We start from the raw sequence: 24,066 nt of genomic DNA, 5'->3' as shown, positions 1-24,066 counted from the left end.
CTTTAGTATAAGATCCCCTTCATGGAATTCTCTTGGGCGCACCTTTTTATTATGTGCTCGAATAATTCGTTTTTGGTAAAGTTAACCATGAGGAATGACCTTCAACCTCTTTTCCTCTATTAGGTTCAACTGATAATATCGAGTTTGGTCCCATTATGCATCATCTAGTTTAACTTCTGACAGGACCCGGAGTGATGGAATCTCTACCTCAATGGGCAGTGTTGCTTCCATCCCATATGCTAATGAGAACGGGTTACCCCAGTCGAAGTTTGTACAGAGGTTCGGTAAGCAAACATAACAAAAGGTAATTTCTCGTGCCAATCTTTGTATGTTTCAGTTGTTTTCTCCACTATCTTCTTGATGTTTTTTTGTCGCTTCTACTACCCCATTCATCTTTGGTCTATAAATAGTAGAGTTGTAATGCTTTATGTTAAATTGTTCACAAGTAGCGTCCATCATCTTATTGGTTAGGTTTGTGGCATTATCGATAATGATTCTTTTAGGTAAACCATACCGACATATGTTTTTTTTTCAAGAATTTACAAATAGTGGATTGAGTGACATTGGCATATGGTGTAGCCTCTACCCATTTTGTGAAGTAGTCAATTACAACAAGAATGAAACGATGACCATTTGAAGCTGTCAGATGAATTTGTCTGATAACATCCATGCCCCACACAGAGAATGTCCACGGTGCGATTATTACATTAAGAGGTTGAGGTGGAACATTGATTTTATCCTCATAAATTTGACATTTGTGACATTTTCTAGCATAATTGATGCAGTCGCCTTCCAATGTGGACCAAAAATATCCGTATCTCATAATTTGTATTGACATCATATGTCCATTCACATGTGTTCCGTAAACTCTATTATGTATCTCTTCTAATATCATCTTTTTATCTTCTGCATTTACACATCTCAAACAAATCTGAACATGACTTTTCTTGTACAAGACCTCTCCATCAAGAACATATCTAGCTGCCATCCTTCTAATAGTTCTTTTATCAGTTTCGGTGGCTTACTTTGGATAACTTCATTTTTTGATGTATTGTAGAACGTCATGATACCAGGGCTTAATGTCTTTTACTTCCTCGATTTGGTAACAATGAGCTGGGTACTTATACGACTGCATGTCGATTGACATCATATCAGACTCCCCACAACCTTGAATGTGGTTGCCAAGGTAGCTAAAGCATCAACCATTTGGTTTTCTTCTCTAGACAAATAATGAAAAGAGACTTTAACAAATTCTTCGAGTAGATCAAATATTAGCTTTCGGTATTCTACCATCTTTACATCATTTGTTTCTCATTCTCTGCCTAGCTGATAGACCACTAAAGCCGAATCGTCATATATCCATAAGGTCTTTATATTTTGTCCAATAGCAGCTCGAATCCCCAAAACACAAGCCTTATACTCTGCCATGTTGTTAGTGCAATCAAAATTCAATATGCTAGTGAATGAGTAATGATTTCCGTTAGGGGATATCAATATTCAGTATAAGAAAATATACCTTTAATAACACACGAACGATGACACACACTAATTTATAACTTGCAAAAAAATGTGTCATAAAATAATTCATGTTTTTAAAATCTGAACGATTTATGGCTTACAACAATGTGTGTCATATTTAATAGTCATAATCAAAAAAATTTGCAAAAACACGAAGTATAGTTTTAATTGTGTGTCATCTGTAAAAGTCGTATTTTAATTCCCCCCATTATTTTCATCATTTCTCGCTTCTTCCCCCTTGATAACAAATTTCACGCTGCTTGTTTCCCCCATTTTTTTTCTCTTTTTCCCCTTTTCTCTTTGCGTCAGTCATTTTTCTCTTTAAGTGGGAGGAAATATATCTTCAGCCCAAGCAGTTCTACTCGGAGCTTTAGCTCCTGGTGTCAACGTCAATTCAATTCCCTTCTCGATGATCTATTATACATGATATTTGTAGCCATTTGTATCTAGTTTGAATATTTTTGTTGTTTGGGTTTCAGGCTCCAACATGGAATACACTAAAATTGACGTTTCTGACGTTGGGTATTTGCCTTGCTATTATGTTGGGTTTACCTTTCTCCTCTAGTGAATCTTCTTTGATTCTTCATGTTTCTTTCCTCGTTCTAATTATCGTTGCCCTCTTCTTGCTTCTTAACTGGTACTGTTTCTTAATTCTTTGCTAGCTTTTTACCCAGTCAAGTCAATATTAAATTTTCTAGCTTTTCATTAATTTTGGAGTTGCATCATGTGTTATTCATGCTTTGATCATTACATGAATGTTATTTTACTCAGATTCAGATTCGTGTGTGAGTGTTAGTAGATTCATGACTATGGTTAACTTTTTTTTAAGAGTTTTTAGATTCTAGTGCTGATTATAATGGGAGTGTCAGATTCATGTGTATGGTTAAATTTTTTTTAAAGATTTTTCATGTATTTGAACTATCCTTAGTAATGGTGTCTCATATTCATGTGTCAGACAGGGATAATGAACAACATAGCTCGAAACAAAACCAGGGAACTATGTATGGGTCATTAGACAAACTTTCTATGTTAGATCTTAGAGCATACTTGGAGAAACAAGGTATATTTTGTTATATTAACTATGTCAACTTAGAGGAATTTTGAGTGTTCATATTAAACATGATGAATATTGTAGGTTACAACTTTTACAATGTTCTCTGCCTCTATGTCATGTAATCTGTTATATTCGATTTCAGTTAGGGTTGGACCTAACATGACATGGTTTAGATAACAAGTTTAAGCAAGGGGCTCAGAATTTAGTTTTGAAGATGTCGATTCTTGCATGCTTGCTTAATTCTTTTCTCAGTTTTAGAACAATGAAGTGGAGGGATGCAGCCTGAAATGAGTGTTTTTTTCTTATGATGATCTTTATTCAAGTGTGTAATTACATATGCATGGGGATGATGATTCGGAGCAGCGAAATTGAATCTCTAATATATTTTTCTAGTTGGAATATGTTACTCTGCATACACCCTGAATTTTTCTGATTGGATTATTTATGTAGGTTCCTTGAACAGACCGGTTTGGTTTTTATCGAACATCAAATGCAAGAGATGGACTTGATAGCAAAAGATCGTGCGAGATAATCAGAAAGAATTAGTTTAACTAGATGAATTGGTTGCCTTTTTTTCTCTAACATTTGAATAGTATTACAAGTGAAGATGTCATCGAACACAAGGCAAATCACATCGAAGACACTCCGATCATTAGCTCTTCTTCTCTTCCTTCTCCTTATGTTTGCTCTTCACGCACTCAATTAGGGGTATGTATCTTCATTTCATTTTTTCCTCATGCAATTCCTAGATCTTGGTAGCATTGGGAAATTTTTACATCTGTTTCGGCAACAACGAACTAACAAGACACAAAAAGTATAAACAATAAAATTTGCAGTTCTATTTCATTGTTCTTTGTTGGAAAGTTTTACTTGCCTACCTTTTCTTTCGTCTATATTTTTGTGATAATATGTAGGTCGGATCAGATGACTTATCTGTTACATTGGGGATTGTTGCTGCTATTGGATTAGGCTTATTGGTTTTTTTTCAGAGGTATGGTTTTTGAGCAATGTTACTTGGTTGTGAGTTTCAGATAGGGATATGTGTCGGAGACCGGTATGCTCAACTTTTTCCAAGTTATGCATTTGGATGGTCCTTGGAGGAAAATGTCCTTACATGTTCGAAAAATGTGTAGGCCATGAGTACTTTAAGATAAATGAAGAGTCCAAGCAGCATAGTTTTTAAGTACCTTCTATATTACTTGGGTATTTTTCATCAAAACACCTAAAATAGTGGTTTTCTCCCATCATCTTCAGGTAGAAACTGTTCTTCAACTTGTGGGCTCAGCTGCTATTATTCAGCTTCTGAGCAAGAAGCTCTTATTTGCAGAGGTAAGTCTCCTTTTCTATTTGAGTATTTTTTCAATAAATTTAATTGAAATCAAGTATTTTGTGCCTTTTTTTTCATCCTCCTATTTGTAACATGATCTTTGGTTAGGCAAAGCCCTGACCTGGTGGTTTTCTTATCGTTTGTTGAGAAATGTTGGCAAGATCTTTGTGATCAAATGTTGATGATTCGTGGTATAACCTTGTACCTCGACAGAACATATGTTAAAAAAAACCCAAATGTACGTTCTTTGTGGGACATGGGCCTGCAACTCTTCCGTAAATATCTTTCTCTGGCTCTGAAAGTTGAGTACAAAACTGTCACCGTTCTTTTAAGAATGATTGAGAGTGGGAGGTAACTCTACCAAAATTCAAGTTGAAATGTGCACAAAAATTTCCTATTCTACTTTTTGTGGGTTTCAAAGTAACAACCTATACAAAAAATGCAATGTTGTTTCAATATTACTATTTATTTGCTTGTTTTACTTCTTTTTCTATTATTTTAGTGGTAGAAGGTGATTACATATCTTCATTTGCGGAAAGAAGTTCCTAAAAAGGTCAATTAGGATGCCTAATCAATTTAACTATAACCTACTTCATTCTAGCTCATTTTAATTATCCGTGCTTCCATCATTCTCAAGGAAAAACCTAAAAATTGTTGTGGAACTTACTATTTTGTTGTTTTCTTTCTTGTAATTCTCATGCATTTAGTTTCCTTCCACATAAATATTGCCCGTTAGTTTCTTGGATGATGTTAGTAATTAATTCTTATCTTTCAGGTGTTAATAAAATTTGTATCTTGTAATCCACTGTGTTATTTTGATCATGTAGGTTAGGTGAAGCAGTTGACAGGACACTACTTAACCATATTTTGAAGATGTTTACTGTTTTGGGCATTTACTCGGAAAGTTTTGAGAAGCTTTTCCTGGAGTACACATCCGAGTTTTATGCAGCTGAAGGAATGAAATACATGCAGCAATCGGATGTTCCAGATTACTTGAAGCATGTAGAGGTGCCTCTTCATATTTCACTTTCTCAGTTAGCATTAATTGTTACTCTGTATTTTGAATTGTGCATGTTTTATCCTTCTAAAAGGAATGTTAAATTTGTCACATTATTCCATATATATGGAATTTTAATGTTTATAACTTAATATGAATATATTGTATGCAAATGGATTGGTTATATATAATATGATATATATTTAGTATTACGAGGCATTATATGTGATTTAGTTTGATTATTTGTCAATCTACGATATATATATAAATATATATAATTTACGAAATACAATCACGACACACGAATGTGATTCATCTTCATTTATGACGGGGGCTTCAATGACACGCAATGTAAGTCATAAATGCGTGTCATAATTTTATGACACACAAATGTGTGTCATCTTCATTTATGACGGGGGCTTTAATGATGCGCAATGAGCGTCATAAACGTGCGTCATAAATGAGTGTCATAAACGCACATCATAAATGAGTGTCATCTGATATTTATGTCGGTGGCTTCAATGACACAAATTTGTGTGTCATCTGCACCTATAGATGACGTGCATTGTATGCCATTAAAGGGGTTTTTTCTAGTAGTGATTGCCCTAATGCCATGTCCTAATGCATTTGATGCACCATCAAAATGCATTTTCCAGGAATCACATGTGGAAGTACTTGCTTCTTCTAGGGATATGGCCATCAAATCTTCGTCTAGGAAATCAAAGTCCAGCGGTTCGTAATTTTTAGCAGTTCTACTTACCCATAAATCTGATATGTCACTTCCCTTTATAGCTTTTTGGCTCACGTACTCGATGTCAAATTCAGACAATAGCATCTACCATCGGGCTAACCTTCCAGAGAGAGAAGGCACATAAATCCTATACTTTACCGGGTCTAACTTGGTAATCAACCAAGTGGTGTGGTACATCATGTATTGTCTAAGTCTACGTGTAGCCCAGACTAAAGTACAAAAGACCTTTTCGATGGGAGGATATATGACTTCGCAATCAGTGAAATTCTTGCTTAGGTAGTAAATGACCTTTTCTTTCCTCCCGAATTCATCATGCTAACCCAGAACACACCCTATTGAGTTCTCAAATATGGATAAATACAAGAACAAAGTTTTACCTTGGATGGGGGACATTAAGATAGGAGTGTGAGATAAGTATTCCTTTATTTTCTCGAATGCACTATGGCAATCCTCATCCCATGTTCAAGAATTATTTTCCCAAAGAAAGCGGAAAAATGGGTCACACTTGTCGGTCACACTTAAACCTCTTTCTGTGTTTATGGGGGAGGTAAATTCTGGATGGCTTTGACTTTATATGGATCGACTTCGATACCTCTCCTGCTGACCACGAAGCCTAACATCTTTCAGAATATTACCTCAAAGGTACATTTGTTGGGATTTAATTTCAACTGAAACTTTCTTATCTTTGAAGGAGTTTTTTTAGATTTTCGACATGTTCATTTTTGGTTTGTGCTTTGATAATCATGTAATGGACATGAACCTCGATTTCTTTATGTATCATGTTATGAAACAAGGTCACCATGGCTCTTTGATATATTCCCCCAACATTCTTTAATCCGAAGGGCATCACATTGTAACTGAAAGTTCCCCATTATTATGAATGTAGTCTTTTCCATGTCCCCAAACTGCATCTTAATCTAGTTATATCTTGAGAATCCATCCATGAACAAGAAGAAGGCATTATCGATAGTATTATCCACCAGAGTGTCTATGTGCGACAGAGGAAAGTTATCTTTAGAACTCGCCTTGTTAAGGTCTCTGTAATCAACATACATGCATACCTTTCCATCTTTCTTTGGAATTGAAACTATATTAGCCACCCATTCCGATACTTGACCAATTGAAGGAAGCCGACATCAAACTGTTTCTTGACCTCTTCCTTGATCTTAAGTAGCCTTTCAGGTCTCATCCTCCTTAACTTTTGTTGCACGGGTTTGAATTTTGGTTTGATAGGCAGTTTATGGACTACCATATCTGTATCTAGCCCCGACATGTCTTGATATGACTATGCAAACACATCTCTGTATTCTTGAAGTAAGAATAATAAGTTTTGTCTTGCTTCAGTCGAGAGAGTTGTACCAATTTTGACTTAATTTCTTTCTTCTTCTGTACCCAGATTCAGGACTTCGATTTTCTCTTCATGTGGCAATAATTTCTCGTTTTCTCTTTCTATCATCCTTAATAATTCGGAAGGTAAACTGCAATCGTCTTTATTGTCACAATCATCAACTTCCCCAAGGCAAACGAACTGTTCAAAATTCACCTCCGTGTCAGTATGATCGGTGCCTGCATTATCATTATCTTGGGACCTGAAGGAGAAATGAAATGTTCATGTGTGGGAGGAAAATATCCCTCACTGAATGACCAAAAATTAAAGTCCAAAGAGAATGAAATGAAGTACCGAACGAAAGAAAATTGAATTCAAAAGAAAAGTACTGAATGAAAGAAAATTGAGTTCAAAAGAAATGAAATAAGAAAAATGTTTGCCATGAAAGAAACTGCATCTTTTATTGAATTTTAAAAAATCATTTATTCACCCTTACAAAAGATCATCTATTTCCCTAATTGTAAGCAAATAGGGATAGTTTGAGTATTAATCTTAAAGAAATTTGAAAATCACAGGTAATTCTTCAGTCGTCTAGCTGCTAAGCATCGATCCAGGTGGCAAAGGGCGGATTCCTAACCCATCCGTATTTTTGGTATTCTCTGTGGTTATAGCGTTAATACTCCAATCTTTCAAAGCAGCCTCTAAATATGGTGAAGTTTTCCAAAACTCATAATCATCATATTTAAATGTTTCATAAAGAGGTGGAAAAACCATGGGTTCCCATTGAAAATCTTTCTCGTTTAATTTGGCCAACCATCTGTCTCGGCCTTTTTGGATTTCCTTCCTTTTCTGTTGTTGACTAGGCTGAAAACCCTGCCCAAACTGGTCTAGCTTTATTATAGGAAAAACGAGGCTGGTCCTTCCTTGCAATAGATTCCCAAATCCTCTTTCTACCTTGGCATATCTTCCCAAGGTCTGTTTGAGTTCAATCTTAGTGCATTCAGAAAACCGTGGTTTGGAAATCCTTCATCCTTCAACCATAAATGCGGAATTCACAAATTCTAATGAGCGAAACGAACATTCTATCACTCACCACAATATCTTCTTCAATATTAACAATTATAAGAGCCTCGTCAATGATAAACTTGATTTTCTGGTGCAACGTAGATGATACTACTGCACCTTGATGGATCCAGGGTCTTCCCAAAAGGTAGTTATAGGAACGCAAGATATCCATTATCAAGAATTCAATATTGTAAGTAGCAGGTCTGATGTGGGAAGCATCTATTGGCAGTCTTTTCAATGTAACCAAAGGCATTACATTAAGGGCGTAACCATTATCAATCAACACACTCGGTAAGGCGTGCCCTTTACAATGAGTGGTGATGTTTAATGCCTTATCTTGATCTCTTCCTCCAGACGGAATCTCATCATCATAAAATGAAATTAGATTATCAGCTTGTATATTGCTAACTAGACATTGCTAACTAGTCATCCATCTTGCTGACCGGTATGTCTTGTGGCATAAACGTCTGATTTCAGACATTGAAAGTGCTCCCCTGTGTGCCTCTAAACTCAGCATCAGTGCCAACATTGAAACACGTGTCAATGGGCTATGTAATTGGTCTATGACACTGTACTCGCTGTGCTTTAAAATTTTCAGGAACCGTATAGCTTCTTCCTCCTTTATTGGCTTATTTATTGTCAGCACATCCCCTTTGAAGGGTTCAAACGGTCTCTGGGGGGATTTAGCCTCTTGGAAGTAGCATTTCCCCATGAATGCCCCAATTTATTATCATATTCCTTCAGGGTGCTTGTTTGGCATTCATACTTCCAAGGCACTTGTCGGCAGTCCTTGTAGAAAAAAGGTTAGGGTGTTGTGATCACCACATTTGCTTGTGTTTTCTCTACTGTCACTTTAGGGGTAATTACCAAATGATGACCCTTGCCATATCCTCTTTTGAATTATTCTTCAGTTGCACAAACATCTACTTTTGGAGAGTCTTGGATTTAGTCATAGAATTCCAGCTCATTCTATCCATCATGAGCTGGATCAGATCCTTAAACTACGGATAGTCATGTATTTCCTGCCATTCTTCATTGTGGTAACAATAGTGATTACCCTCTCAACTCCTTGATGTATCAAAATGTGGTATAAAAAACCACGCTTTCATTATTTGTCTCCATACCCAAGCTAAAAGAGACTTTATTTCAGAAACATCAGTCTTAATTTTCCTGTCTTTATTTGTAGTAACTGCATCAATCCCAGTCTCTTGATGGTTAGGCAAAGGTTTTGTGCAATTTTTGTGCTTCTGAGTCGAAGTGGATCCAATTCTTGTTACACATTCTTTGCATGATCCTCTTGAATGTGAGCCAATTCTCAATAGTATGCCCTGGCACACCACCATGATATTCGTAGTGAGCGTTCTCATCATAGGTTCCACTAGGTATGGTGACACTATTGAGTATCAAAGAGTTGCTGATACAGTTCCTTGTACGTCATGGGAATAGGATAAAAATGCTCATTTTCTCTTTTTTTCCTAGGTTCCCTTGGATTTTGACTAGAAGTACCTGTTAGTACAACTGCAGTTATTTTTGAGTTGGAGATTGTAACACCTTTATTGGCGTTATAGGTGCGTTATTAATCTCTCAATCTTTCTTCTTCATAGAAGGTTTCTTGCTTGATTCCCCTCCCTCAATCTTGCCTTGTTTTATGGCCATTTCAATCATCTCCGTGGCCATAACTAAGTCAGAGAAATTTTCTGACGTGATTGCAACCAAGTGCCCGAAGTAAGAGTTTTCAAGGTTTTCACGAAAGCTTCATGGTTTCCTTATCATCCAAGGGTGGATGAACTTGTACAACTAAATCAATCCATCTTTGTGTATATTTTTGAAACTCTCATTATGCTTCTTTTTCATGCTTTTTGGCGTGACTCGATTTGGTCTCATGTCGTTCATATACTTGTATTGTTCCAAGAATGACTTGGCTATATCTTTCCAAGTCTTGATATGAGATTGATTCAGCTGATTGTACCACCGGATGGCTGAACCAGATATACTTTCTTGGAAGCAATGAATCAGGAGTTAATTATTTCCTACAAATTTTGTCATCTTCCAACATAACATGGTAATGTGGGATGATGGTAAACTATTCCCATCAAATTTCTCAAACTCGGGAACTTTGAATTTTAGTGGGAGCACCAAATTTGGGACTAAACTGAGCTCTATAGTATCAACTCCATAATAATCATGGTCCCCTTAACCACCTTCATTTCATCTTCCAACAGTTTGATATTTTTTTCCATTTTCTTTACCTTGTCTTCTTCATCAAAATCCGGTATATGGAAATCTTCCAGATTTTTCTCAAGGTTGGATACAAAAGTCTGTACCTTTACAGCAGACGAGATTTTCGCTTTTGCAGCGGACGAGTACGCTTCTAGTCCTGGTAGGATCCCAGGTGATATAACAACCTGCGGGGTATGTGGCATAGCTACCCCTTCAGATGACCTTGCCCCGGGCGTGCTTGCCTGATTCAGGCCAGATAGCCTGGCAACAATTTGGTCATCCAAATACTCTTGGCTTTTAGTGATTGTTTCCAGACTGCTTTGGTTATTCTGGCTTATCTTTTCTTCTAGCTCCCTCTGTAACCTCAACATGTTTTCTTCGAGTTGAGCAGTTTTGGTTTCCATTTTCATTTTCTTTGTGTGAGTGTTGTAAGGATGATGTGTGTCCAGGGCTTGTGGAGGGATACGCAGTGTTTTTTCCCTTTTTTATGATGAAACATTTTATGTTAGTTAATTTTAATGTAAAAACATGGAAAATAAAAAAAATGAAATGCAAGGTATAAAAATAATGTATGATTCATGAGAATTAGAGACATTGATCCATAAATGTGTCTGTTATTATAAATAATCTTTATTGAGACAAAAATGTTTTATTTTCTTAAGAGAAAATTATCTTAAAGGTACATTCTGATTAAATCCTCTAAACCCCAAATAGCTTCTAACAGGTTGGCAAGTCTTCTTCCTTCATCTATCACTGGTTGAATACCCTATTGGACCACTCTGGCTTCCCTTGCTAAACCGTGCAAGTGACGAGCTGTTTTTTGTACCTGTTCCAAGAAATATCGGATAACTGCGTATCTAGCTTTCACCCTTTGTTGGGTCTGTTCCCAATAAAAATGCCACTGAAATCCTCTATCAAAAGGAACTATCTAAAGCTCATTTTCTTGTTTCTTGAACCAGTCCACAATGGCTTCCAACTCAGTTATGGTTTTGTCATCCTGCTTTTGCTGTTTCTGAAGAGACTTCTCTAAATCAGTTACCTGGACCTTCAAGCATTTATTCTGGTGCTGGTTGTCTAACAAACGTCTCTGAGTGGTCTTTAATTGTTCTTTCAAGGTCTCTCTTTCATCATGCCCTTCAAACTTCCGTTTCAACATGCTAGCTTCACTTTTCCAGTTCTCAAAAGACATTTTCAGATTGGAATTATCCTGGACTTGTTCTTTATATCCTTTTCTCAAATCCTCAAGCTCAAAACAAATTTTCTCATGTTCCCTCTCTAACTGATCACTTTTCCAGCTGTCCCAAATACTCTGTAGTTCTTGAACATCATTCAGCTTTAGACTGACATAAGCATAGTCAACCAGATCTGACACACAGTTTCCTTCAAGACTATCTCCCTTTTCTTTCTGAGTCTTTTCGGACCATAGTCGTACCTCGACATTTTCACCTCTTGCATTACAACCCCTTTGTTTATTATGCAAATTATTTATGTGTAATAAACACTTTTTGTGGATCAATTACCTCTTTTTATGATGGAAATGATAATAAAATCAAACATGGAAGAAAAATCAGTTAGTAAGATAGAAATAATAATGATACAATAAAATAAATGATAAAATGCATGATAAAAGTAAAAACATCCTAAGTTTTGAAATGGAGTTTCAGGTGGGCTCTAATTCCCTGTAGTCTCCCGGTTTAGGTTCTAAAAAAAGGTACCCGAGTTCTCATTGCTGGTGCCCCCTTGGGCTTGTTAGACCCTCAGTCCTAAGCCCATTACAAGCTTATATGGACCAAGTTAAACTCGAGAGGATACATTCTGTTATGTATATACAGAGAATAAATTCACACAAAGACATAAGTTATATTAATGCCGAAGGTTACTTGCTAGGCCTATACGGAGAATAAATTCCCACGAACGCTTCACTTTCACCTCCACTTAAGAAAAGGTTTGGAGCTCGGGTATAGGGCATGAGATGGAAATAATCTGAAATCATTAAAAAACATCAGTACAACAATTTATTTCAAAAATAATCAAAGGTAAGTAACAAGGATCGAAAAATTACATTAAAATTTAAATTTACAATTTTCATTTAAGAAGACAACTGAAAATTAGTCTTAGCTTGACTCACTTACCTGTCCCCAGCGGAGTCGCCAAGTTGTCATAGCCATCTTTTGGGTTGGGCCCAGAATTGGGCTTCGACTTGAATAAATGGGTTAGAGCCGCCATTGACCATTTAAAAAAAATAATATTTAGGTTGATCGGGCACCATCTTACCTGATCTACGTTTTACCATAAATATGTCAGATTCGAGAGTCAATTACATTCAAGGAAGGATTAGTACCCTTGTACTGCCCTTTCGGTACTAATTTAATTTCCAATTGTCTTAATTAAGAAAATTGTAAGTTAAATAAAAATGTAAAAATTCGATCCAAGTTACTTACTTTTAATTGATTTAAGAATACCCCTAAAAGGGCAAAAAGATGTTAAAAATGAAATATTGAATTAATCAAAAGAAAAAAAAAGACAATAGTTAAATTATAATACATTAAACAAAGAAGAAAAAAATAAATATATATACATGCCGAGAAATAAAATTAACAGAATGGAAAACTAAAATAAATAGAAAAAAGACAAATAACACATATTGAAAACACAAAGTAATAAAACATAATGTAAAGAAAAAGTCAATTAAATTAAAAATAAAAAAATATCAATTGCAAAATTAAACAAAGATAAAATTACTAAAATTAAAAAAAATAAAAGAGACAATAAAAAAGAAAAATAAAAGAATGATTATTATCAAATTAATGACTTATTAAGTGTGGTAGTCTTTTAAATATAATTAAATAAAACATGAAATAAAGAAAGGAACAAATTGAAAAATAAAATATGGTGAGGGTGAATTTAAAAGACAAATCGGAATTAAAATCGAATTTAAGGCGTAAAACATGTTTTAAAAAGAAATCAGGGACCTGTTATGTAATTAGCCCCTACCCGATCAAAAACATGCAGATCCTGGGGTGAATACGATTGGGTTTCAGGTCAACTATAAAGCCCAGTAATCACAAACTAAATTCATTTTTCACCCCTCAAAACGGATCAAAACCTTTTTTTTTGTTTTCTCAAAACATGTTCATCATGTTCATCATGTTATTTGTTTTATGAAGAACATTCCGCCGGTGTTCATGCAAACCCAAATTCTGGCTGTACGCCACCTCGCCGGCTGTCATGGAGTGACGCTGGCCACCGTTCATCGGCGGTGAAACCAACACTTTTTTTACACCATTCGAAATTTGTTATTCCATTCTTTTCAAATCTCTGATTAGTTTTCACAAAAAAGCCTCGAAGAGAACTAGATCTGAAAAAAATCTTTCGAAAAAACAATTCTCTTTTTTTTCTTAGATCCTCAGCTTTTTCTTTTTTTAAATCGAAAACAAAACAAACCCCATACAAGCACATACAAATGAATAGAAAAAGAAAGAGAGTACATTTTTTATTTATTTTCTTTTCTTTTCGAAGTTTACAAATACTTTTTCCTTGATCTTTTCTCTTTTTGTGTTTCATTTTTACAGGGATTTATATCATTAAGAGTCCCTTTTTCGTTCAACTTAGAGTTTCATTAGGATAAAAATACATGCTTTTGGTAGTTTTTGAATCCTAAGGTCGTTCTCTGTTTGGGCCGTTGGATTGGCTATAAATCCAACGACTCAAGATCGTGCGACGTTTTTGCTTGAATTAGAATCCCTAATTCGCTGGGTCAAGCGAACTCATGTTGGGTTGATGTGCTGGGCTCCTGGACGGGTCGGGTTGCTGGGTCAGGCTTGCCCGCCCGGTTGGGTTCCCTGCTGGGCCTCTTGGACTGTTGGACTTGAACCTAGGTTGACCAAAATAAAAAAGAAAATAAGTAAAATAAATAAAAAGAAAATAATAATAATATAATAAATAATAAAATATAATACATAAATATTTTATATAATATATATTTTCAAAATGTTTTAAAAATATTTTCAAAACCTGTATATTATATATATTTTTAAAATGTTTTCAAAAACTATATATTATATATATATTTTCAAAACATTTTCAAAAACTATATGTTTTATATATTTTCAAATTTTTTATAGAAACTATATATTATATATATGTTTTTAAAATATTTTCAAAAACTATATATTATATATATTTTTAAAATATTTTTAAAAACTATATATTATATATATGTTTTCGAAACATTTTTTAAAAAAACTATATATTATATATATGTTTCCAAAATTTTATAAAATACTATATACTATATCTTATATATATATATATACTAACAAAAAACCTAGGCGAAAATGAGTGACTACAGACACTTATCACCAACTTGATAAAAGATCTCATTTCTTTTCAAATCTGAATAAAACTTTTGTCGATCGAAAACTATCTTGAAATTATTGTAAATAATCTTAACCTATTATCAAAGTCTATTGTAATTCATTCCTGTTTTATCCAAGGAATGGGAATCAGTTACAGTAATCCATAAAGCACTTGATGCTCTACTTTAATTTGTTGACATGACAAGTATTTAGAATCAAACTTGGTGATAATTCTTTAAATACCTGCTACTAATATCGACTTTTCCTCGATTATAGAAGCATCTATCAGACTTAACTTCAAGGTCTTTGGTTTCACCTTTTTCCACTTGTTCTATCTTTGACAAGCACAACAATTTTAATCTTTTCTTTGAAGATCCTTTACTTGATCTAGAAACATATAATTTAACTTTAATTATATATTCAAAACACTATATGTCTTTAAAGACAATCACATATTCAAAACTCTTAGAACAAAAATGTCTTCCGGCTTTATCTTATAAACCACCCCATTAGCTTTTCCTGGTTGTAATCGATAAGCACATCACTATTCTTTAATGAATTTAATCCATTTCCTTTATTTTCAATCCTTCGAGTTAAGACATAATTTTTCTTTTTGATATCCGTAGATATAACGTTACTCACCATATAGCTTGTGGCATTATATCATGAAGTAAACACAACTGTTGCCAACTCGAGATCAAGAGTTGGATGATTTATTTTATGATTCTTTAGTTGCTTCGAAGCATAAGCCAAGCTTTTCCTCTTGCATGAGTACGCATCCCAAACCATTATGAGAGGCAGTACTATAAATCACACAAATATTTTCCAGATTATGATTACACTGACCCTAGAGATTATGTCAATATTCTTTTTAACATCTTAAAATTTTCTTGTCACTTATCGGTCCAAATGAACGACATTTCTTTTCTCAATAGCTTGGTCAGAGGAAAACAATCATAAAAAAGTTCTTCACTAACCTTTGATAGTAACCAATAAGTCTCAAGAAACTTTGAATCTCAAAAACATGCTTTGGAATTTATCATTCAACTATAGCTTGTGGTTTCTTGAAGTCTATTATTATCCCCTGTACTAAGACCATATGGCCAAGAAATACAACTTTAAACAATCAGACTTCACCCTTTGTCAATTTAACATACAACTCTTTCCCTCGAAGAGTTGGGAAAATTATGTAAAAATATACATCTTATTCTTTATTAATCTTAAGATAGACCAAATTATCATCAATGAACACTATCACTAATTAATCCAAGTATAACTAAAATATTCGGTTTATCAAATCCATAAATGACATGGGAACATTCGCCAAACCAAACGACATTACCACATACTTGTAATATCCATATTGAATACTGAAACTATCTTAGGAAATTGTTATTCCTTAATCTTTAACTGATAATATTTTAAACCGAATATCAATTTTGGAAAACATCAATTCTCTCTTTTACTGATCAAAAGGTCATCAATTTTCGGAAGAGGAGACTTATTCTTCACTATTATCTTATTTTGATTGACAATAATCCATGCATAATTGCATATACTCATCTTTCTTTTTCACAATTAACATTGATATGTTCTAGATGACACGCTTGATCCCATAAATACCCGATCTTAACAATTCTAATAAATATGCCTTTAATTTTCTGGGCTCAGTTGGAGCCATTCAATATGAGGCTATAGATATAAATGCAGTACCTGGTAACATCTCAATTTTATATCTTACATCTCAATCTGGAGATAATCCAAATAGTTCTTCTAGAAACATATATGAATACTCTCAAATAGTTAGAATATCTTCCAACCTAACCTTGAAATTCTACATGTCCTTCACATTGATTAAGAAGACTTAACAACTTTGTAACAACAACTTCTTGACAGTTACTGCTAAAATCACATCAATTAATTGATTTATTTACCGTTATAATCTCAAAACCTTTCGAGTTCTTTAAATCAATTACTTTAGGCGATAATAAATTATGGCATAGTGGGAGGCAAACAATCCACACCAAAAATTACCTTCGAAAGGTAATTCTATCAAGTCCATAAACACTCAACACTTTGATCCTTTAACAGACATATACTATCTTACACTGGCAGCTCCTATTGTGCCAGTGCACCATCTTAATCAGATTAATAAGAAGGATTATGATTAACTATACTATTATCATCGTATTCCTATTCTCGAACCTTTTATTCGATCATTTACCATAAACATTCTATTTTAGACTTTTTATGCATGTACTATACTTATCCACTTTCATTAGTAAAGAGTGGCATCAATAAAATTACATAAACATCATATCAGTAATAATGACATCCTAGTGGCATGTATACACTTTTTGACTTAAAATGGTCTCGGTTTAGGCCTAGAATCAGCTAAACCTATAGCTCTAATATCAATAAATGTAACACTCATAACCCGTTTACTTACTTAAATATGAGTTGAAGATGTCACACAAATTTTACATAAATTCTATGGTTGCAAACCAATACAAAATTTGAACTTTTAAAATTTATCTAATTTAATCCTTTCAATAAAACAATATGTCATGTAAAATAATAATAAAATATCTAAACATTCGAATTAATAATAATCTTAAGTAGCATCAAGATAGTCTGTACTATTTCATATCTTAAAGTAAATGTCTAAAAACTGTCTAATTTAAAAATATTTCTTTATTCTATAAAAATATAACTTTTATCTTAAAGTAAATCCCTAATAACATGTCTTAAACATTTCTTATTTGTATACATGCCATCTAGAGAATTTAATGTAGTAGGATGTCATTAGTGATACATGAAACTTTTCTTTGTTGATTGATGCCAACTGAACTTCTTACTTCACTTTCTCTTCTTTACCTACACGTGAAAATCATCACACGCTAAGTATATACTTAGTGAGGTATTATAAACAATCTAAATGATATAAAATATTAAACAACTTAATAACATCTAAACCATATATTTGCTTATATCAAACTTGAAATATCATAACAACTTAAAACGTTAAACTTAAATTCAAATAAAATTATTAAATATCCAAACCGACTTATTCGAGCCATTTTTCCTCATCAAAACTGAAAATCATCATCTCATGATTTTTTCAGAACCATGATAATTAATGTTAGACATAACAATCATGTTATATTATTTTTCATTCAAATATTTTTCATAAATTTAATGTGTTATTATCATTTTCACTTTTATATTCATTACATAACAAGTACTCTCACATTTCATAATTCATTTTTGATTCGACACTTAGTTTAATATTCATAACTTTATTTCATATTCATAGCTTATTTTCAAATTCATATCCCAATGCATATTTATGAGAATGCAAGGTACTCGAGTCATACATAATGTGCACACTAGGCACTACACGGTGCCAATCACCAACATAGGATGCACTCCAAGTTCAAATAATATCATATGAACCAACGGTGCCATATGTAATGTACATGAATGTACCATAACTTAACTTGAACTTAACTCAACTTCCTGGCATGCCAAGTGTACATACGACTCTCAATGCAACATACAATGGGCTTTTTCCATTAATTATTATATGTTATTGAATATAAAAGATATCAATATGTCAACATATCAGATTTTTTATTTCATAACATAATGGGCAATTGATACCCTAAACATTTCATTCCCACATAATATATATATATATATCATGATCATCGTCACTTACCTTTCTTTAACATACATATAATATTCATCATGAAATAAATATCATAATTATTATGTCAACTATGATAAAGTTGATCATTTGGAACATTTATAATAGCATATAACATAATAGTAGCATGAAAACACAATTTATGACAAATTTCATAGACTCACAGATTGCATTACCTTCAAAGAAATATTATTTTGTATTAATCTACACACTTAAAATTTATTTTGTTTATACCAATGAGAACTAGAATCGAATAACAATCCAAACATATAAAGAAAATTTTCTAGTTCATCTTGTATAATTTATAGTAATTTTTCAAAACTGATTTACAGAAGTTGTGTTGAGCAGAATATGCTACCCTGTTTTCTAACCTATCATCGTTTAAAAATTTATATCTCTTTGTATACTTCTTAGAATTAGTATCCACTTGTTTTAGACAAAAATATACTGATATAAAAATCCAACAGTGTAAAATTCATATTCTAATCATTTCTATAGAATTTATGGTGATTTTTCAAAATTACTATTCAAGTCACAAGTATATGTATATTTCAGTAGTTTGCATCCTTAACTTATTCACTAATTCTATTAGCTTACCACATGAACATGTGTGCATGAATCACAAAGTCACACAATATTAGGAGTTAGTTCTTACCATAGTAACTCTGCAACTGGCTCATCGCAAGCCAATGTTTGCATGATAAAATATTTTTAAATTAAATATGCACTCACCTGGTGTCCTTAGCTTGTAAACCTTCCTTACTAATCCATGTTTCGTCCTTAAGCTTCCCTTTAGATTTAATATTGTTGTATCTTGAATTCAAGCACATCATCTAAATGAGCATCATTTACACCACATAAGTAATTCAAGTCACATGTTACTATCTTACTAACATTAGCACATACTAGAAAATAAATTCCTAAAAATCTTTTGATGCTCATTCGATACTAGTTCCATGTCACGAAATCTATGTTGACCATAACACTTCAAATTGACCATTCAATTTCATTTTTATTCAAATTTATTCAAACTTCACATAGCTTTCTCAACTTTACATTTTAACCATAATTTATGAATTCTTTAGGAATTCCTCTCAACTTTTCATTTTATTGTAAATTGTCCTTTTCCCGTTTACTTCAATTCAAGTCTTAAACAACTGAAGTAAATTTACAGCACCTAATTTCCAGCCCAATACCTCAATAATTTCACCATTACCACATAAGTCACAAACTTTGTCAATATTTTCCATTTAGTACTCAAACTTTGCCAACTTCTCAAAATAGTCCAATTTCACATTCTAACTCATTTTCATCACTCTAACATTAGATTTCAGCATAGTAAAATTACTGTTGAATAATTATACATCATCCCTTAAAATTATCGAATAGGTCCCTCAACTTTCACAAAATTATATATTAGTCCTAAAAAACTTTTAAAACCTGCAGAATCCTTCCTACATCATTTCCGAGCCATACATAATTTTTCCATAATTTTCTCACCTTACAAAGCTTAGGCCGAATGCTACAAGGCTAGGGTTCATTGATTTTAACTTGATTCCAATTGAGTCAAGCATGAAATCAACCTCTATTCAACATTTTAAGACCTCTAAAATCGAATCCCTAACTCAATTTTATTAAATCACAAACTTCCCTAAATTAGGGTTTTGGTCAAAAATTACTAATAGCATTTCTAGGTGGTTTTGATCACCACACAAGCTTGGAAATGATTCTACAACATACTAACCTTTAAATCCATCGTCAATTCATATAACCCTAACATAAACATAAACCTAAAATTTGGGAACTTGATATTCAAGAAATATTAGCATGCAATAATGGTACCAAATGAGAACATTTTTCTAATAGAGCAATTTTCTATTTCACGGTTCGATCCAATATCCAAAGGAAACAGCTCAAAAATGAAAAAAAAAAAATTTCACTTACTTTCCATGGAGTACACTTCCTAAGGTTGAAGAAGAACCAAATTCATGAAATTTCTAAGCTTAATTTCATGTTAATTTGTCATTTATTAAGCTTAAATGAATTTAAAATTTATTTGATGGGAAATGACAATTTACCATTAATGAAACTTGATAATTACATCAATACCAAGCCACATAATAGATATAATATTTCCAATGTCAAATATGAACAAAATATTATACCATTGACAACTTTATCCATGCACTTTTCCAAAAATTTCAATCTTGCCACTTCCATCAATGATCCAAATTGAATATGGAAATAAATTCTCAAATCCAATGATGCATATTATTTTCAATCATTTTAAAATATGGAAATAATATTTTAAAGCTTAATTTATCATCCTTCAAAAATTTTCCAAATTTCTATTCGATTTGATTTACCAATTTTTACTGAACTTTAACACTTTATAGCTTTTATCATAAATTTCGGATAAAAATCTGATTCCCGTCAAATGTTATATTTAGGGGTAAACTATTCATTTTTGGTTCAAAAATAACTTTTTGAAAATTTACATTTAGTCTATAAACTTTTGAAAATTACACTTTTGGTCCTTAAACGTTTCAAAAATGTATACTTTAGCCACTAAGCTTTCAAATTTTATATTTTGTCACTAACCAATAATTTAGGGTATTACATTCTTGCTTGAATGGTTGAATTGGAGTTTGTAATGGATGAAAGGGAGATTAGAATTCAATAAAATAAGGTTAGTCTTTGATGTTAGGAGTGTAGTAGAGTTATAATAAATCATGACAAATAATTGGAAATTATTAAAGGGACTACAATGATTTTTTGGCCACTGTAGGGGATATAAGGGAAAATTTGAATTTGATTGTTTTGGTGTGGAATTGATTAAGAATGATTGGAATTGAATAGAAATAAATTTTAAATAATGAATTCTTGTTCGAATCAAATAAAAGATCATGGGAAACAAGTCCTTAACTATTTGACCATGAAGAATAAATTGTGGAAAATATCAAAAAAATTCATAAGTTCTTATAACTGTTAGAGGAATAATCCTAGGTGCTTGGAATTGTGTTTTAGATCAAATTGAAGTTGGGTTAAGTTTTATGGACCTTTTCTCAAAAATTGGGAAATTAAAGGATTAATAGGCAATTGTTGGAAAATTAGTGTATTATGCTGAAAATTTATAGCTTGACTGATGAAATGTTGAATTGGGTTTATTTGGAAAGTTGAATAATTTTTAGGGATCAAATTGTAAGTTTTTAGATAGTTAACGGTGAAATTGCAAAAGTGCAATGTAAATGCACTAATTTGGAAGTATTGTGAAATTGGTTGAGTATGATGATTTATATGGATTAAATTGAATACCAAGGGATTACTTTGAATATTTTTGAAAAGGTTGGGATTATTTTAAAGAAAAATTAATTGGTGACTAAAGGTCTAGTTTTGAAAAGTTTAGTAAATGGTTGTGATGAATTGTTATTTAAGGGACTTGAAAGGTGATTTGATGTAATTAAAGTTAGTTTCATTTAGATAAAGGAAAATTAGTAATGAAAATGTATTGATGGGAATTTTAAGAAATTTTATTTGAATTCAAGTTTATTATATTAGATAAAAGACTAATTTATGTTTAAAATTGTATATGTCGGGAATTTGATGATAATGTAGTTCATGATCGAAATCAAACTCAGAGTGAATTAAAAGAAAAGGATAAAGGTCGATAATAAATTGATGGTAGCATTAAAGCTAGAGAGGCAACAGGTGAGTGCAACTTACTTATTTTATATACATTATGAGGACGGCTTACGATGACCCAACCTCGAAGGTTTTCAGATGAAAATAATTTGAATTAAATTATGAAATATTGTTATATTGAATTACTAAATGGCTTTTATATAATTTTGGGGTATGAATTTCCAATACACTTTTATATGCTATTTTATTTTATGGATATGAATGTTTTGGGTATGAACTACCTAATATTGGTTTTATGATAATTTCTATACATTCAATTATATGGATGGTTTGATATGAAAATCAGTAAATGATTTTGAACAAAGCCCATTGTATGAGAATGAAAGTTAGTGGTACAACGGCATGCCATGAGGTAGAGTGATATTTGATATCTGATTACTGATCTTGGATATTTTTGTACACCTGTCTGGAACTGCATGTGCATTATGATATTCATGATGTTTTAACCTCGTGAATTTTCATTTTTGATTTTGGTTTAGTATAGTGATGTTGTGTTCTACAATACTTATACTTTTTTTGATACTAAAAGTGCTATATGTTACTCTTAGTATAGTGATGCTATGTTATGCAATAGTTATACTTCTATTTAGCACTAAAATGTTATATGAAAATTTTAAAGAAACAAAATTCCACTAATCTTTGAATAGTAAAAGTTTTATACAACTGATGTGACATCTTTGACTCGTATACGGGTGCGTATATGAGTTAAGGGTGTTACATTTATTGGAATCAGAGCTGCAAGTTTAGTCGATTCTCGATCTAAATCGAAGTTGATAAGTGGCAAAAAGTTTGTACATGCCACTAGGATGTCTGTGTTACTAATTTAGTAGGGTTATATGACCTGATAAATGATGTTGTTCCTTATTAAAGTAAAATAGTATGTGTTTAAAAAATTAGATGTCTAAAGCAGAAGGATTTTCTCGAATGATAGATCATAAGCCAAGATGAAGTTAATAGCGAAATTAAGGAGTGTTAGTGTCAACATTATCATCTGATAATGCTAGAAGAAAGATTATATTGGATCTGAACAAAACAGAGAAGATTTTAGGATATCTCTCTAGAAAGGTTAATGATGTGAGAGATCTTCCACTATTTAGAGGAGGAATATGAGATGTGGTTACAACTTAGCCGTTTGAAAAGCGATGATATTATTTTAGAGTCATTTGCTATTATATTTCAATAATATGAAATGATGTCGATATCAAAGTTGACTCTGAGATCATAATAGGCATATTTTAAATTCTTCAATAAACTTGTATAAAAGTATTAAGTTACTTGAAAGGAGAGAGACAAGAGATATTTTGATAGAATCAATCTCGAGTGATAGAGTAAAGACTAAACCTTTTTAAGTTAAAAGGCAAGGACAAGTGGCATATAAGTTGGCTACTAAGAATTCAGAGAGAGTTACGTTCCTAGTGAACTTGATGGAAATTAAATTTACCCTTCGAAGAATTCAGAATAATTTATGATGTAGAACAGTTATTTCCTTATCAGGCAATACAAGAACTAATTACAAGTGATAAAATAACGATTAACCTTTAAGGTTAAGGTACAAAGATGAATAGTATTGGTAAATATTATCTGATAAGGATTTAAAGAAATTAAAGGATACAATTATAAGAATAGTTGGATTAAAATAAGGTTAAGCTTGTCTCCTTGGGGCATGCTGATATGAATTGTGGATAGGAAAGATGATTTCATGTGATTATACATAGATTACCATTAGCTAAATGAAGCGATGATAAAAGATGAGTATTCTTTTCCAAGAGATGGAGGAACTCCTAGACGAGCTAAAAAGTACATCGGTGTTTTCTTAGGTTAATCTTTGGGTTGATTATCATTAGTATATGTCAAAGAGAACGATAATTCTGACATGGTTTTTAGGATCCGTTGTGACTAATACGAGTTTGAATAAATGCCATTCGGGCTGAATAAAGCTTTTGTAACATTTGTGTATTAGATGAGTTGAGTTTTCGACTATACTTGGACCAATTGTGGAAATATTCTTAATGTTATTCTGATCTACATGAAGATAAAG

General features: G+C 32.6%; 1 protein-coding gene across 1 annotated transcript; it reads left to right on the top strand.

Moving 5' to 3' along the window:
* The first annotated feature begins 211 nt into the window (after positions 1-211).
* On the top strand, positions 212-3,104 carry LOC120139398. Its single transcript, XM_039154629.1, has 4 exons — positions 212-284; positions 1,845-1,906; positions 1,998-2,155; positions 3,023-3,104. Exons 1-4 carry the CDS (start codon positions 212-214, stop codon positions 3,102-3,104), a joined length of 375 nt encoding a protein of 124 aa, XP_039010560.1.
* Positions 3,105-24,066: the final 20,962 nt, after the last annotated feature.

The sequence above is a fragment of the Hibiscus syriacus genome, unplaced genomic scaffold (genome assembly GCF_006381635.1).
Source record: "Hibiscus syriacus cultivar Baekdansim isolate YM2019G1 unplaced genomic scaffold, ASM638163v2 tig00110745_pilon, whole genome shotgun sequence".
NCBI classification, from domain to species: Eukaryota; Viridiplantae; Streptophyta; class Magnoliopsida; order Malvales; family Malvaceae; genus Hibiscus; species Hibiscus syriacus.
The sequence above is the reverse complement of the archived record's forward strand: the minus strand, read 5'-3'. Positions and strand labels throughout refer to the sequence as shown.